General features: G+C 47.2%; 1 protein-coding gene across 1 annotated transcript in view; it reads right to left on the reverse strand.

Moving 5' to 3' along the window:
* The window catches only part of KDM5B (lysine demethylase 5B), a 59,532-nt gene that overhangs the window by 8,256 nt on the left and 33,642 nt on the right, over nt 1-17,634 (reverse strand). The window contains exons 13-22 of the mRNA XM_036277367.1: nt 15,001-15,120; nt 13,688-13,882; nt 10,198-10,379; nt 9,937-10,061; nt 8,756-8,906; nt 8,527-8,641; nt 7,799-8,154; nt 6,126-6,264; nt 2,317-2,496; nt 1,627-1,785 (exon numbers count right to left, since the gene is read on the reverse strand). Of these exons, the coding sequence (XP_036133260.1) occupies nt 1,627-1,785; nt 2,317-2,496; nt 6,126-6,264; nt 7,799-8,154; nt 8,527-8,641; nt 8,756-8,906; nt 9,937-10,061; nt 10,198-10,379; nt 13,688-13,882; nt 15,001-15,120 (1,722 nt within the window). The remainder of the gene's footprint in view (nt 1-1,626; nt 1,786-2,316; nt 2,497-6,125; nt 6,265-7,798; nt 8,155-8,526; nt 8,642-8,755; nt 8,907-9,936; nt 10,062-10,197; nt 10,380-13,687; nt 13,883-15,000; nt 15,121-17,634) is intronic.

Genomic DNA, 17,634 nt, shown 5'->3' on the forward strand with positions numbered 1-17,634 from the left:
GAACTGTGGTATGATTCAGCGATTCCACTTCTAGGTATTCATCCAAAGGAAATAAAAACACTAACTCAAAAAGATATCTGGCCCGGATGGTATGGCTCAGTGGATTGAGCATGTCCCATGGACTGAGAAGCCCTGGTTAGACTCCCGATCAGGGTACATGCCAGGTTGTGAGCTTGATCCCCAGCAGGGACGTGCAGGCGGCAGCACATGGATGTCTCTCTCACACAGATGTTTCTATCTCTGTCTCCCTCTGTCTCTAAAAAATCAATAAAAAAAGATCTGCATGCCTATGTTCATTGCAGCCTTACTTACAATGTCAAGACACGGAGACAACCTAAGTATCTGTCCGTGGATGACTGGATAAAGAAAATGTGGCAGGCCTTGGCCGGTTTGGCTCAGTGGTTAGAGCGTCAGCCCTCGAACCAGAGTCCCAGGTTTGATTCCGGCCAAGGGCACGTACCTCAGCTGCAGTTCATCCCCGGCCCTGGTCAGGGTCGACCAGGAGTCGTGCAGGAGGCAACCAACCAATGTATCCCTCTCACATCGATGTTCCTCTCTCTCTCTCCCCCCCGCTCCCACTCTATCTGAAAATATTTGAGAAAATATCCTTGGGTGAGGATTAAAAAAAGAAAATGCGGCAGATGTGTGTGTGTGAGATACATATATATATATATATGTATACATATATATATAAATAAAATAAATCAAGTATTAGACACACAAAGAAGAAGTCCTACCATTTGCAACATAGATGGACCTTGAGGGCATGAGCTAAGTGAAGTCAGTCAGACAGAGAAACAGTGCAATCTCACGTACACATGGGTGACGGCCAGAAGCAGATGTGCGTGAGTGACGTGGGTGCAGGGCCAAGAGGCCCAGATGGCCAGCTCTAACACAAGCGAGGCCCAGGACACTGTGCAGGGCGGTGACTGCACCGAGTATGCCAAAGTTGCAAAGTAAGTAAGTGATCTTAAAAATTCTCCTATGAGAAAAAAAGTCTGTGTGCGGTGAGGGGTGTTAGACTTCTCGTGATCACGGCACCACACACACACATTATCAAAAGTATGCTTCCGTACGCCTAAAACTAATACATTATGTGTTGATTATAACTCAATAAAAAATTTTTCAAGTACCCAGATCACACAGCTATCTGTCTCCCTCTGTCCTGACACTGTGTTCACTGAACACGAGCTAGGTACTGCTTCATCCTGAAGACAGACAATCTTTGAATCTGCAATGCTTACTGAACGCAGGCCAGACCCGAGCATCCAGCACACCCCTAGGGGTATTTCTCAATATAAGGCCGTCAGTGCTCAGGACGCCCACAGCTGCTACTGAGACTGGTGCTGGGACGCCCTCCCTGGTCTGTGCCTCTTCCATGGGAAACTTTACTTTCAACAATTTCCATAAAGTCTTTTTGGTAAAACTGAGTATTTGTATCATTATTCTTCTGCTTGCCTTCCAAATATTCATGGAAATGTGAGGACACAGGAGAGAGGCCAGGGGACTGCCCAGCCCGACAGCAGACACAGGAGAGGCCAGGGGACTGCCCAGCCCGACAGCAGACACAGGAGAGGCCAGGGGACTGCCCAGCCCGACAGCAGACACAGGAGAGGCCATACGCACAGCTGCAGCTGTCTCCTTGCTCTCGGCTAAGACCCTCTCCAGGTCGCTCAAACTCTCCAGCCTGCTGCTTCTCTTCTTTCCGCTGGGCAGGGGCTCCTTTAACTTTCTCGGCTTCCTCTTCGATCCCAAAAGGCCAACATCACAGCGAGGACACAGGACCTAATGAGGGAGGCACAACCATTGGCACACGGTTTCAGACACGGCACCGAGAAGCCCAAGAAAGAACCTGAGCCGTGGGAAGGATGACATTTCTCACTGTCTAACATTCTATCTGTGACATGCTGCCCTGAAACGGAGAAGTCTCCTCAGAAAGCAAAGGAAGGAGAAAGGGAAGGAGAAAGAAGCAAACCTCGCAAAGCACCGACTTTGATTCCAGCCCTAATACATGACCAGAGTCAGCTTACAAAAAATACAAAAAGTGCAGCGATAACACTTTATGAGAAAGGAGGGGACCATTGTCAGGCTTACTAAATGCAAGTGGGAAAAAGTCCAATCTCAACACAGATGGAGGAACTTCAACAAAAGCAGCCCTTCCCTAGACACTGAATATCATCCTCACTATGTCCCCAAAATACTCAAAGGTTATTTCACTAGAAACTTAGAAGGATCTCCCTGACTCGACTGAAAAAACAACTCACAAATAGACGGGTCAGTGATGGAACGTCCGGACAGGAAGGGCTGCACACTTACCTCTAAGAGCGAGTACGGGGAATTCTCCATCAAGAATGTGTTAGCGGCACATTCTTTCCAAGCCTGGACCTCAACCACCAGTGACTCCAGTCTCGGCAGAGAACTCAGATGCACTGGGATGCAGCGGCCTCGAGTGACAAGTTCCACCAGTGTGTCTAACACGGGCACACGTCCTCCAACCTAACGAGTCAAGAAAAGTTAGAGCAACTCAGGAGAAAGGATACTTCTCTGAAGGTGGGGAAAGCCCAGTTCTGACTGGGCCTGCACCACGACATCAACCAGTGAGAGTCGGACAGACAGCAGCAAACCCGCCAGCTGACAGTGGGGGTGGGGGGGGTGTTTTCTCACCTAATAAATAATTAAAGAATCTAGTTTGTGCTCGACCCCCAAGGAAACAACTGGGAACATGACATACACTGTGGCCCCTTTGTCCTGATTGTATCCCTTTTAAACTCATTTGTCACACTGGTTGCCATGGACAATCTGAAAGCAATTCAACATAAATGTAAATCTGTAATAGCTCAAAAACTTTATACTGTCTTAGATAAATAAAAGCAACAAAACAATATTTTACTCCACTCAACTAACGATGAATTAAAGTAACTCAGAATGAATTATTCAGGAAACTAACATAAATTGAGAAAGTCCGCTGGCTCATTAAGAGTCATCTGGAAAGTTAGTTTCAAATTTCCTAGGCCCCATCCCCAGATATTCTGATTCAGAGCAGCAGTGAAGGTCCAGGAATGTGCAGCTCCAACAAGTTTCCATGTGGTGCCAATGCTGCTAGTACTGGGGCCGTAACTGGAGAATGAAATACCCAAACGAGAAGAATCAAGGATGGGGTGGGAGTGGGGGTAGGTTAGTTAACACAGTGGTGAATCTTGGCATCACTGCGGTCTCCTGATACGATGCAATATAAAGTGCACAGTATCACAGGATATTCCCTCCCCCCCCACAAAATATTTTTATTGCTAGAGAGAGAAAAAGGGAGCGGGAGAGAGAGGAACATCGATAAAAGAGAAACATGGATCAGCTGCCTCCTACACGCCCCCTATTGGGGATGGAGCCAGAAACCCGGGCATGTGCCCCAACCGGGAACCAAGCCTGCAACTTCTCCGTGCAAGGGATGGTGCTCAACTGAGCCTCGCGGCCAGGGCTCACAGGATATTCTGACATACACATTCAAGTCCAAAATGTTTAACTTGAATCCACCAAGCCTTTGATGCTTACTTCCAATTTACAGGAAATTCAAGCGATAGAACACACCACAAAGAAACAAGCAGAAAACCCAAAGGTCAGACATACCACAGGATAACTTTTCTGGACAATGACATGAAAAAGAAGTAGGGTGGGGAAGAGAACCCTTCAAGACTAAAAGAAACTTAAAGAGATGTTATCAATTAGACTTGGTGTGTGGTGATTGAACAAACAATAAGGGTCATTTTTGGGAAAACTGATTATAAACCAGGTGGACTGATGTTTCATGCTTTTGATGTTTGTTTTTGTAGGACGGAAACTGTAAGGGCATAAATGTTCAGTTGGACACTTAAAAAAGGTGACTCAAATTACATGCTGTTCCTATGATACTCAATTTAAAAATATATGGAGTACTTCCTATGTGTAAAGCAGAATACTGGATAACACTTTTATTTATTTATTTATTATCCTCACTCGAGGACCATTTTTCCATTTTTTTGTTCAGAAAGAATAGGAGAAAGAGAGAAACATCGACGTGAAAGGAACACATCGAGCGGTTGCCACTCCCACGACCCAACCAGGGCCGGGGACAAACTGCAACCGAGGTACGTGCCCTTAGCGGGAACCGAACCCGGGTCTCTCTGGACCACAGGCCGACGCTCTAACTGCTGAGCCAAACCAGCCAGGACATGTATAACACTTTTAAATGAATAATCCATTAAATGTGAAGAGGTTCCTTGTTGTCAGGTCTATTAGTCCTTATATATATGATGTCAGAAAAGGCCAGGCTATTATTGCAGGAATGCAGCAAAAGCTGCCTTTTGCCTTATGGGCACTATTGCAGACATAGTACTAAGCAATATACACATTACAAACTATGAAGGGAGCAAACCTAACCAGAAACATGTCCTGTCTTCCTGATTGCACATGCTCACCTCTCCTCACTGCAATGACCTCACCTTTCTGGCTGCTACCAATCACAAGTGAGAGGGGACCATGACGAAAACTAATCGGCAGAGCTCCAACATTCAGACAAAGGCTGCATCTGAAACTCCCACTATGGAAGGTCACGAACACAGTAAAGACTTTCTTGGTCATTCTCTGGCTAGCTGGGCTCACTCTTTAATTATGTATTAATATTTATCATACAATAATACATAGCCTCTTCCCTATTAACTGGGATAAATGCCCAGGTGTTTTGTTGCAAACATCTGGTTAAAACTATACTGGCCCTGGCTGGTTTGGCTCAGGAGCAGAGCATCGGACCACGGACCAAAGAGTCATGGGTTCGATTCCAGACAAGGGCATGTACCTTGGTTGCAATTCATCCCTGGCCCTGGTTGGGGGCATGGGGGAGGCAGCCAGTCGATGTGTCCCTCTCACTTCCATGTTCTCTTTGTCTCTCTCCCTCCCTCCCACTCTATTTGAATATAAATAGAATAATATCCTCAGATGAGGATTAAAAGAAAAACAGTACTGTCTGGCCCTGGCTACTGTTGCTCAATGGTCAGCATCAACCTCACACTGAAGGACCGTGGGTGACTTCCCAGCCAAGGACAGAGACCTGGCTTGTAGGTTCGATACCAGGCCCTAGTTGGGACACGTGCAAGAGGCAACCCATCTATGTGTCTCTCTCTCTCTCCGCTCCCCTCCCCACCAAAATTAATGGGCAAAAGATACCCTTGGGTGCAGATTAACAATAAATAAATAAATAAAACAGTCCTGTCCAGCATTTCTTGTTAGCAATTGATTAAGTAGCACCACTTAAAAAGACACCAATGTTTAGAAAGCAAGGTAGTATTTTATTCCTAGAATCTGATGGTTAAAAAAAAAACACCAGAACCCGAAACTCAAGAATATAAATAAATTATAAAATTTTAATTTAAAATAAATTAAAATTTTTAAATTTTTATTTTATAAAAATTATAAAATAATTCAAAGATCTTTTTTCTCAATAGGTCTGTAAGACCTTTTGGTTTATGACGATTAGAGAGATAAAGGAAGACACTCTCCATCAACCACTTTTCAAATACAGCTTGCCAGTATTCAGCGAGGTGAGTCACAGAACGCACTGTCTGTGATCCTCTCTTTAAGTGACAAGTCAGTGGGCACAGCACCTCGCACAGTCACGAGTCCTCGGTGCGAACTGCTCAGGGATTCTGTTGCCTGTCTTCTGCAGGGATGAGAGGCACCCTGTTGAAGTCCCCACTACTTGCAGAGACTTCTGGGCTTTGAGATCTGGTGTGGCTTTGCAATCCCATAACTACAGACCCACTGCATCCCACTGCTCCAGGTGCCCTCAACTCCAAGTTGCTGACAAGCCAAACAGAAACAACCATGCTTGTCAAAGACTATAAAAATTACATTTCTCTCACAAATTAATTTTTAGCTCTTTTTCTTCGATCCTCATGTTAAGAAATGCTTTAAATATTTGTGCCAACTGGTCAGGACAACAGGTGGGTAAGTATATCTAAACACAGTTGAACATTAGTGATCTGGCCCACCAAATACTGAATCTGTGTAGTGAAACCCAACATATCACCCTTCACCATTTTTCAATTACTGCTCTTAACAGACACTCTTACACACTCAGGACTTTTTTATAAACCGACCTGCAGGGCCTCCACCTCCTGAAGCCAGTCCCTGGCTCTCTGCACCGAGTCTCTCAGAGCCGCACCACTGGGCAGGTACGCGGGGATCTCCTCAATCTCCTTAGCGGCCGTGGCAAGGCTGTTCAGCGAGTGCCGAGGTCTACCAAAGTGAAACAGACTTCTCAGCGTTCTGCTCGTTTCTCTTGTGATTCACCAAAGACACTAGAGAATCATCTCAAAGAAAACTCAGCACAGCAGACAGGTATTTCTGATGGCAGTAACTGCTAGACATCCAATTAATTCGTTCAAATGCTGCCTAAGACTTAAGAGCATCTAAGATAAAGCAAATAACTCAATAAAGCATTAAAGTTCTACTCTCCCCTCATTTTATGCTGGTGTAACCACAGACTTCCATTTGCAGCTGCCTTGGTGATAACTTACTCTCCTAGGTACACTGTCAAGACTCATACAGTTTCACTAAGAAAATTAAAATTCTCTAGAGTATCACAACATACAGATGATTATTATAGAATTGTACACCTGAACCCTATATAGTTTTATTAACCAATGTCACCCCAATACAATCAATTAAAACCTTTAAAAAAATTACCTAGGACATCAACATACCAAAAGCACAGTATGATACTTTAAAAAAAAAAATCTTTTTAGAGAAAGAGGAAGGGAGAGAGAGAGAAACATTGATGAGAGAGAGAGAGAAACATGGACTGGTTGCCTCCTGCACACCCCCTACTGGGGACTGAGCCCACACCCAGGCATGTACCCCGACGGAGAGTCGAGCTGGGAGATGAGACGGTGCGGCTCAGTCCACTGAGCCACACTGGCTGGGCTAATAAACTTTTGTACTCTGCTCAACCACCACCATTTCAGGATCACAAAGAATATCTACGACTCAGATTATTTTTTACTTTATTTTTTTTAATTCCTCACCCGAGGTTATTTTTCTATTGATCATCAGATAGAGTTGGAGGGAGGGAGGGAGGGTGAGACAGAAAGAAACATTGATGTGATAGAGCCACACTGGCTGGTTGCCTCCTGCACAACCCGACCAGGGCCGGGGACGAACCGCTTCCGAGGTCCGTGCTGTTCACCAGAATCGAGCCCCCGCATCATTGGTCCGCAGGCCAACGCTCTAACTGCTGAGTCAAACCAGCCAGGGCATAGATTATTTTTTGTACTTTATGTTGTCAACTAGACCAATAAAGATCCGTCAGACAGATGGCAGGACTGCGGAGGGCGCTGCCCCCTCCGGTGGTTTGCTGCGGTCCAGCGCAGTCCCTCGATTCCTCAGCACAGCAGCCACGTGGTCATGCTCCCCCTGCCACACAGTGTTAGCTCAGACCTTGCTCTCTAAGTCCCCTTGGGATCTCATTCACTCAGTGTGAGCTGAAACAACAGTTCCCATTACCTGTCCTTTTGTTTCCTCTCAAAGACAGCATCACACAGAAAAACTCTAGAGGAGCCATGTCCGCCCGAATCATTCATTTCACAACCAGTAACGTGAGAAACACTGATCTTCTTTCGCGGGACTCCCAGGCAGCCCCAGCATCTCAGCCACCTCACCTGTGCGCGGCAGGCACAGGCAGCAGCTGCTCTGCCACGTGCCCAGCACTGTGTCCCGGCGCCCAGGGGACTGCCGCCCTCTCCCCATGGGAGGTGCCAGCCTGCTTCCTCACCTGGCTCTCAGGAGACTCTTGGCCTTGTCGTCCCAGTGCTCGGACACTGTGAGCAGCTCCTGGAGCCTGGCCATGGCTTTCTCCACTGCTGAGTATGGGGCCAGCCCCACCCCGAGGTCTATGAGGCGTCTCATATCATCCAAAGTGAGGGAGCTGGGGTCTGCGCACGCGCGCTGCACCTCCTCCAGCCAACGGGCCTGCTCCAGGCGGACGCGAACCTCGGCGAGCTGCGGGAGCTCCACGTCGAATTCGAAGCTGACGTCTAGCAGCTCCTGCAGCTCGGCAGCACTGGGCGTCTCCTCCGACAGCGACTTCTGGCTGTGCTGCTGGAAATCTTCTACACGGCTCAAGAGGTCCTAAAAAACACAGGTTGTTGCATCAAAACAGTGACTGGCTTCTTTGTACTCAAGAATCTTCAATGCGATTTCAATGGGGCCCTTTTTTATCTTGATGGATTGAAGTAACAGTATGTGTAAATGACACAGTGCATAAGCTAGATGATGCTGAAATGAGACCTTAGCCAACGGTGAGGAGTAGCTGGTGGCTGCTTTCAAAGTACAGATCCCAGCTCAACCACTCTGAGTCTGCTATAACCTATACACGCACAACACTCACGTGTTATCAGTAACATTTGCAACTTGATGTCACGGAAGACAACTCAATCACATCAAGTGTATTTATTTACGAGACGCAGGCTTGCCAAGCCCTCCCAGAGCCTCTGCGGGTACCTTCAGCAGCGGGGTCTGACTGAGGACGCATGGCAGCGCGTACAGCTGTGTCACGAACTGGCGGAGCTCACTCACTGTCAGCTGGTTTGGGGACTTCCCTCCACCAGATCGGTATCTTTGAAGACAAAGGACACGGAAGCCCATGAGAACATGCACATGCAACATGCCCAAGCCCAGGGCCGAAGACGCAGGGCGGAAGGGGCCCACTGAGCCTGCCGCAGGCACACACCTGGTCTGCCGCTTGCCGCTGAGCAGCTGCTGCGCCACGGAGGCGCACTTCTCCGCGTCCTGCGTGACTAAGCGGAGGTGGCGCAGCAGGTCGTTGTCCGGGAACTTCTTCCCCTCAGACTCTTCGATCAGAGCCTTAAAGCTGGCCAGGCCTAGGAGCAGAGAGGAGGTCACCGCCGGCCGGTGTGCTCATCGGCACAGGGTCGGCCCGCGGACCGATGAGTCCCAGTTCAATTCGGTCAAGGGCACATACCTTGGTTGCAGTTGGTCCCCGGTGGAGGCAACCAGGGAAATGTGTCTCTCACATGATGTGTGTGTGTCACTTCCCCCATCCCTCCCACCCCATCTGAAGATAAATAGAAAAATATCCTCAGGTGAGGATTAAAAAAAAAAAAAAAGGGAAGGTCACCTCTGCTGTGACCACCACGCCTACTCCTGCAGCAGGGGAGGCCCGGGCTGCACGCCGTCAGCGTGAGCAGCGCTCTGCACCGTCAGTGCGGTGGTGGCTGCTCTTCAGCAGGCGGCACTCAGCCTGCAGTGCTCACGTGGGAACAGCGGCCTTGTCAGAACAAAGTGAGGGCAAGCTCTTCCTGGGCTTGGACGCCCCCCTTTCATTCTGCAGCTGACAAGCAGCGAGCACACTCATAGGCAGTGACGCAGCGCCCGTCCCCAAAACACAGAGGGCACTTCCATGTGAGGTCACAGGAAGGCAGGCGTGAAAACACTGAACGAGATGGGGAGGGAAGCAATAGCTTTCAAAAGTAGTCCCGGGAGACTCTGGTTAGAACAAGATGTGACCAACCAGCCCTCCAGAGACCCTGATTTAGGAATGTGCTGCCTTGGTCAGATCTCCTTTACAAAAAAAAGTTTTTCTAAGGTTCCACACAAAGGTGAAATACTTTAGTTTCTGAGACAGGTGTAAAGATTATTCTACTTCCTAACAACAAGGTCTTTGTTAAACACACGGTCTTGCACTACCGCTCTATGCAGACTCACTTGGGTGTGTGAGCATCTGCCTCACCCACTCTCGGACTTGACCTTGCTCCTCTCGTGCTCGGCGAGCCTGGCTGCCCAGACGGCGACAAGGCCTTGGCCCGTCTGTGGCTGACTGACGTGGCTTCATTACAACTAGTCCCCACTGACAATCACCCCACTGACAGTCCTACTGTCTGTACCACGTACTTTTCTTCTTGTTGATCTTTGCCTCCAAAGCTTCATTCACCGTCAAGGCCCATTCATTGTAAGATTCTGCTCGAAGCTTCAATGCATTCATCATGGGATAGAGGTCATCCAAAGTGTATCTATACCTGCAAACAGGACATGTGGGTTTGGAGAAAACCAGATGTTTTACACTCAACATCTCAGCCCTGGATCAGAGATGTCACTGAACTTTCATTACAGATTTAGTGTCTTCCACAGGAAGAAACCATCCTTCCTACTCACCGCAGCTTGTACTTGTGAGGAGGACAAGAACACAGCTCCTGCGCGTGGTGAAGGCACACGAGCAGACCCGGGGCGCAGGCGCAGGAGAGGGCCGACATGAAGCACGTGGTCTTGCACTTGACGCACTGACGCTCGTCATCTGGCAACAGCTCGAAATCCACTCTTTCCGAATCAATCACGCCCTAGAATGAAGTGCACTTCAGAAGCCTCCAAAGGACGTGATAACCAGCCCCCACGACAAACACGCCACAGCTGCTGGACCAGACAGGGGGCGCAGGGTTCAGACTGTGCGAAACGCACAGTGACAATGACCGAGCAAACACGGGAGTCAGACTACTTCACTTGTGCAGTGAGGACCTGCTCTTGGACAAGCTTGGGTCCTCGTGAACAGCCATTTTGATATAAGAAAACAGTGCTTAACAGGAGGATAAAACTAGAAATCAGCTGTTGATTCTACTCAAGGGCCTTACCCACATCTTGGGCATCGATAAGAGCGAAGGAGATGCACACACGCCGCACCTCAGAGAGCGTGCCATATGGGCTTCAGAGCAATACTGCTGGGAAGTCCAAGAGGACAGAGACGAGGAAAGGGAAGGAAGATGTGGTGTGTGAGGCCGTCACGCAGGAACTGCTGAGACTGGGACGATGCCCAACGGTCGAAGAACCCTGGCCCTTTACAGAGACGTTATCTGAAGGGATCCCAGCATCTGAGAGGGTTAGACAATTTGTGCATGGACTCAAGTCGTGACAAAGCGTTTCCTAATGGAAAAGTGTCAGCTGCAGCGCACGCCACTGGGCATCTAGACCTCCCAGGAGTCAATTTCTGCAGTGAAAGATCAGACCTTCACTGTTCTCCTGATCCAGACCTGGACCAAAACCCAACCTTGAGAATGAAGTCAGTTCATGAACCATCAAGCTCCTCTGTTTTACTCTTTTCTTCTGTATTATTTTATTTTACTTTAGAGAGAGGAAGGGGGGGGGAGAGAGAGAGAGAGAGAGACAAGACATTGATCTGTTGTTCCACTCATCCATGCATCCACTATTTGCTTCCTGCATGTGTCCTGACCAGGGATAAGGCCACAACCCTGGCGCATCAAGATGATGCTCCAACCATCTGAACCAGCCAGCCAGGGCCTTACTCTGTATTTTAACCTTTTGACCATTTCACTTCCAGCTAATCGACAAACAAACAAAAACAGAGAACAATGAGGAAAGTGCTAAAAATAAATTTTGGGTTTAATCTGGACTTGATCATTAAAAAGGAGTTTGCAATAGAGATGCTTGACATTTTTGTTTAAAATGAGATTTAGAATCAACTCTATGGATTTTAGCTGAAAATGAATCTTACATAGTTCACCCAATCTTAATTTGCAATTTTCTACACCTGGAAAAAATTTAAGTTCTCAAAGTTTCAAAACTGAGCTACCATTACTAATACAAGACCTTAGAAAGACACTTAAACCCTTTGGATGTTGTTGTCCTAACTGCAAAATATCGGGAAAGGAGAGTAAACTGCTACTGATCCAAAACAAGCTCCAGGGAGCCAACACTCTCGAGTTCTAACTAAAGAGGCACACAGGCCACCCAGCATGGTCAGTGGCTGCGTGTCGACTCAGGCACCAAGAGATCACCGGTTCGACTCCCGGTCAAAGGCATGGACCCGAGTTGCAGGTCTGATTCCTGGCGCCAGTTGGAAGGAGGCAACCAACTGATCTTTCTCACATCAATGTCTGTCTCTCTCTCTAAAAAAAATAAAATAAAAATATCCTCAGGTGAGGATTAACAAAAATTAAATAAACAAATAAAATGGGGAGGAATAAAAAAGTTAGCCCTGGCCGGTTTGGCTCAGCGGTTAGAGCGTCGGCCTGCGGTCCTGAGAGACCTGGGTTCGGTTCCCGCTAAGGGCGCGTACCTCGGTTGCAGTTTGTCCCCGGCCCTGGGGGTGGCAGCCACTCGATGTGTCCCTTTCACATCGATGTTTCTCTCTCTCTCTCTGTTCCTCTCTCTCCCTCCCGCTCTACCTGAACAAAAAACAAAACAAAAAAAATGTCCTCGGGTGAGGAAAAAAAAAAAAAAAAAAAATGGGGAGGAATAAAAAAGTTAGCCCTGGTCCATTTGGCTCAGCAGTTAGAGCGGGGTCAGCCCGCAGACCAATGAGTTGCGGGTTCGATTCTGGTCAAGGGCATGTACCTCGGTTACAGTTCATCCCAGGCCCTGGTCAGGGTCGTGCAGGAGGCAGCCAGTCGATGTCTATGTCTGTCTGTCTGTCTGTCAGTTCATCCCAGGCCCTGGTCAGGGTCATGCAGGAGGCAGCCAGTCGATGTCTATGTCTGTCTGTCTGTCTGTCTGTCTCTCTCTCTCTCTGAAGATAAATAGAAAAATATCCTTGGGTGAGGATTAAAAAAAAAAGTTATAATCCAGACCATATGGTATAAGCAAGAGGACAAATGCAAATGAACAGAATCCACAACAGACCATATACATGTGGTGAACTGATTTTCGACAAAGCTACCAGGGCAATTCGATAGCGTAATGATAGTCTTTTCAAGAAATGGCATTGGAGCGATTAAACATCCATATGCAAATGCAGTGCTCTCGACCCCCACATAAATAAAAATGATTTAGAATAAAGACTTACATATGAAACTTAAAACCAGGCCCCGGCCGGTTTGGCTCAGCAGTTAGAGCATCAGCCCGTGGACCAGAGTGTCCCGAGTTCAGTTCCTGCTAAGAGCACATATCTCGGTTGCAGTTTGTCCCCGGCCCGGGTTGGGGCTATGTGGGTGACAACCAGTAGAAGTGTCTCTCTCACATCGATGTTTCTCTGTCTCTCTTCCCCCTTCTCTCCCTCCTGCTCTATCTGAAGATAAATGCAAAAAATGTCCTCGGGTGAGAATAAAAAACAAACTTAAAACGAGGAGTTCTAGATGACTGCATAGGAGAAAATATTTGTGACTTTGGGTTAGACAAACATTTCTTAATGACAACACACAAAAAAGATCCTTAAAAGAACAAACAGATAAATTGGACACTGCTAAGAAAATGAAAAGTCATCAACAGAAAGAAAACACCTGCAGATCACCTATCTAGTGAGACTGTGTTCAGAATAAATAAATCCAATAAGAAAGGAGCAGGACAGCCCTGGCCAGGTTGGCTCAGCAGTTACAGGGCCGGCCTGAGGACCAGAGAGACCCGGCTTCGGCTCCCGCTAAGGGCAGGTACCTCGGTTGCAGTTTGTCTATCAGCCCCAGTTGGGGTTGTGTGGGTGGCAGCCAATCGATGTTTCTCTCTCTCTTCCCCCCTTTCTCCCTCCTCTCTATCTGAAGATAAATAGAAAAATATCTTCGTGTGAGGATAAAAAAAAAAAAAAGAAATGGTCTTAAAGGAAATTAGACTACGAAATAACTTACTTTTCAAAATGGTATTAAAGTGCCTAAAACTTTGACTAAGTAACACCAATAACACAATACTGGGGTTTCAGAAACCTTACCAATTCCCGGACAGTCTCCCTCAGAGCCTTCTCGTCCTCGATCATGACGGCCATGTCCTTCTGAACGGTGGACGCCACCACGACATCCAGCACGGCCGCCTTGGCCGCCATCCTGCAGATCATCTCGTCGTGGGAAAACACGCAGTAGCGGTGCAGCAGGCGGTAGTGCTCCACGCACTGGCGGCCCAAGGGCAGCTGTCGGACAGAAGCCATGAGCCAACCTCTCCGTCCTCTGTCTGAGCTGCCACCCTCACTCTGAACCACACAGGTCACACCCTGCCTCACACATCACACACCAGCTCTGAGAGCCCTGGCCTCTTCCCGTGTCTGCACCTCCCAGACCTGGCACGTTAGGCGCCCTAATTACAAGGCTGTTTAAGAAACCCATGCACTGCCAATGCGTTACTCTCTACAACAATGTGAAATCTAACTGCATACAAATCGACATCTTCTGAAACAACTGTGCTGAACTGGGTGTGGCTAACCTACTTCAAGGAGCAGAAATGCTCCAAAACAACAACACAGTAATTGCAGATGCAGGTAGCATCATATTTCAAAAAACAATGAATGACATTATAATTCATTAGATTTAACTGCACACACTTCAACCAGACAGTCTTTAGGTAAATGAAAAGTATTAATATTAACATAAAAACCCTCCTTTACAAAGTAAATCAAAGCAGCCCTGGCTGGTTTGGCTCAGCAGTTAGAGCATCGGCCTGCGGTCCAGAGAGACCCAGGTTCGGTTCCCGCTAAGGGCATGTACCTCGGTTGCAGTTTGTCCCCGGCCCAGATTGGGTTATGTGGGTGGCAACCACTCGATGTGTCCCTTTCACATCGATGTTTCTCTCTCTCTCTCTCCCCCTCCCACTCTATCTGAACAAAATATGGAAAAATGTCCTCAGGTGAGGACAAAAAAAAAAAACAAAAACAAAATAACTCAAAAGCAAATGTGTCATTGAGAACTGCTGTTCTGTGGACAAGTCAAGCTAGTGCTTAATAAGGAGCAGTCTTAAGACTGGACTGTCTGTTTTCAGTTCACAATGAGACACTTAGCTTCAGCCGAAACGTAAATCAAGACTCAGACACTTTTCTTCGAGTCTTTTACAAGAGAAAGAAGTGTCAGCTGCACCAAGCAGCGTGCTAGTTAGTACAGGCCGGATCCACCACATGGTCAAGTGCCTGATCTCACAGACAGTCACCAATCTGCAGACCAGCCTTTTGAGGGACAATAGCTTTAAGCAACTATATACATGAGTCTGTAAAACATTCTGTGCTCTGCAGGAGAGGTTCACTAAGTCATAGTGCCATACCCAGTCAACAGTGCAGAAGTTAACAGCCTCAGCAAAATTAAAGCCTTGATTGAAGCCACTGTGATAGGCTCTCGGAAACGTAATCACAAACTCCCCAGCACACTGGTTAGTCCGGTAAACCTAAGGAGATGAATTGGAGGTTTTAGTGACATTCTCACAAAAGACAATCTGGACATAGACTATCAGATGATTCTCCGGAAGGGGTAGTTTCCCACCAATTAAAAGTGACCCAGAGCCCTGGCCAGTTTTGCTAAGTGGTTAGAGTGTCGGCCCGCAGATCAATGACTCAGGTTCGATTCCAGTCAAGGGAACGTACCTCAGTCGCGGTTCAGTCCCCGGCTCTGGTCAGGTTGCGTGGAGGCAAGCAGTCAATGTGGCTTTATCACATTGATGTTTCTCTCTGTCTCTCTCTTTCCCTCCCTCCCACTCAATCTGATGATAAACAGAAAAGTATCTTCAGGTGAGGGAAAAAAAAAGTGAGCCAGAAAAAAACAACAACAAACCACTCTGGTAGAACACAGTATGGAGCAGTGTCCCAAACACTGAGGCTGATTAGGCTCTGAAAAGAAAACATGGCTCACGCTACAAAAAATACTTGGCTACATCCGGGGTCAGGACACAGCTTTCTAAATGCAGCCACGGTTAAGAATAGCGTGTGATATTAAACCAAAACAAGATGTCCTACCAATGAAAGAAATTCCATTCTACTTCAAGAATCTCATCCCACATAAAGCTCTCCTTGACTTGGGCTCAGACTTACCTCCCACTATCCTCACCCAAGAAAACACCTGCGTTGTTCTAGGCATGCAAATCCTCAGACTGAACTTGTTCCACCCAAATCAAAATAACAGCAAACTCTGGGGGTGAGTGAGACTCAGCCCTGTGTTGTAACTGCCCTTCAGGTCTGATACTGGGCAGTGTGGAGACCACCATCTAGCACATGTGCCCAGCTCCTTCTACAGGGACCCATCCTTCCCCCTCCAACTCTTCCTTACATGTTCATTATATATATCTCCCCTGGACATATTCCTTATCAAAGCCCCAAGCTCCAGTTCAAATGTCATTTTGAGCCTCGGATTCTCCCAAGGTTACAGGTCATCCTGCCCGACATCACAGCCAAACCAAACCACATTCCATTATCCACCTTTTCCCTTCAAGGTGGGTCCCCGAATGCACACATGCATTCCTCTGGAAGTAAGGACTCTAGCCCAGCATGGTTTGCTCAACTGTTAAAGAGCCAGGGACAGAGGTATTGTTTGGGGCAAGCTACTCAGGACAAATTGGATATATCAATCAATATGGGGGTAGGGGAATCAATGTGGAAATATCAACAATGAGGAGATGGTGGTATTTTGGTAGTTACCGGTCATTATTTTCTAAGCTATGGTCAATAAATATCTTATGATCATTCAAATAACGTATTTTCCATCTGCCCCCATTAACGAACCAAAGCATAAAAATTTACGGCACAGTAAGATCAGTTCACTTAACACTGGAAATGTATCGTGTACATTCGATTTAGCTAAAATGGGTTAATTCAACCTCGTATATATCTCAACCTGGCCTCCCAAATATCTTCAAAATATTCTCCAAAAGCAAGCCAGTATACAAATAAGTGTCACTTAAGAGAAACTTCAGAGGAAATATCACCAACAGCACCTATTAGAGTAGGAACCCTGAATTCCAAGCTCAAGACCTTGAAATAAATTCTTTTTTTTTATCCTCACCCAAGGATATTTTTCCATTTTTTGTTCAGGTAGAGCGGGAGGGAGAGAGAGGAACAGAGAGAGAGAAAGAGAGAGAGAGAGAAACATCGACGTGAAAGGAACACATTGAGCGGCTGCCACCCGCACAACCAACCAGGGCTGGGGACAAACTGCAACCGAGGTAGATGCCCTTAGCGGGAACCGAACCCGGGTCTCTCAGGACCGCAGGCCGAGGCTCAGCAGTCAGTGTTAATGTGCGAACCAAAGTGTCGAGGGTTTGATCACTGGCCCAGGACACACACCTTGGTTGCAGGTTTGATCACTGGCCCAGGTCCCGATCATGCAGGGGACAACCGATTGATGTGTCTCTCCTCACATCGGTGTTTCTCTCTCTCCCCCCCCCATCTAAAAATAATAATAATAATAATAATAATAAAATATCCTTGGGTGAGGATTTTAAAAATGCTTAAAATCAGTTTAAATGTTGCTCAGTTGGTTGGAGCGTTGCCCCATGGACTGAAGGATCAAAGGTTCGATCCCCAGTTGGCGCTCATGCGGGTGGCAACCAACTGAGGATGGTTCTCTCTCTCCTCTCCACCACTCTCTCTTCCTCTCTAAAACCAATTTAAAAAATAAGCTTAAGATGCCCATGCCTTTCTTGTACACAGATGTACATCTCCTAAACTCTTAAGGCTCTTCCTGAGACTTGCAACCAGAGAAGCAATGACATTAGCAGCTCATCCCGAATAAACCCCTGAACCTGTCTCCAAAGCCCCTTTCTCTGACTTTCCAGTGAGCCAGAGCAGCCCCTCCTAGGTTCTCCTGTTGCTTCTTTTATCCTAGGTCCGTCCTTGTTTCACTGTCCCCAGCTTTAATAATGAAATAAAATAAAATAAAGTTGGGGGTTAATAGAAACAAAATCTACCAA

The sequence above is a fragment of the Molossus molossus genome, unplaced genomic scaffold (genome assembly GCF_014108415.1).
Source record: "Molossus molossus isolate mMolMol1 unplaced genomic scaffold, mMolMol1.p scaffold_m16_p_23, whole genome shotgun sequence".
Classification (NCBI taxonomy): Eukaryota; Metazoa; Chordata; class Mammalia; order Chiroptera; family Molossidae; genus Molossus; species Molossus molossus.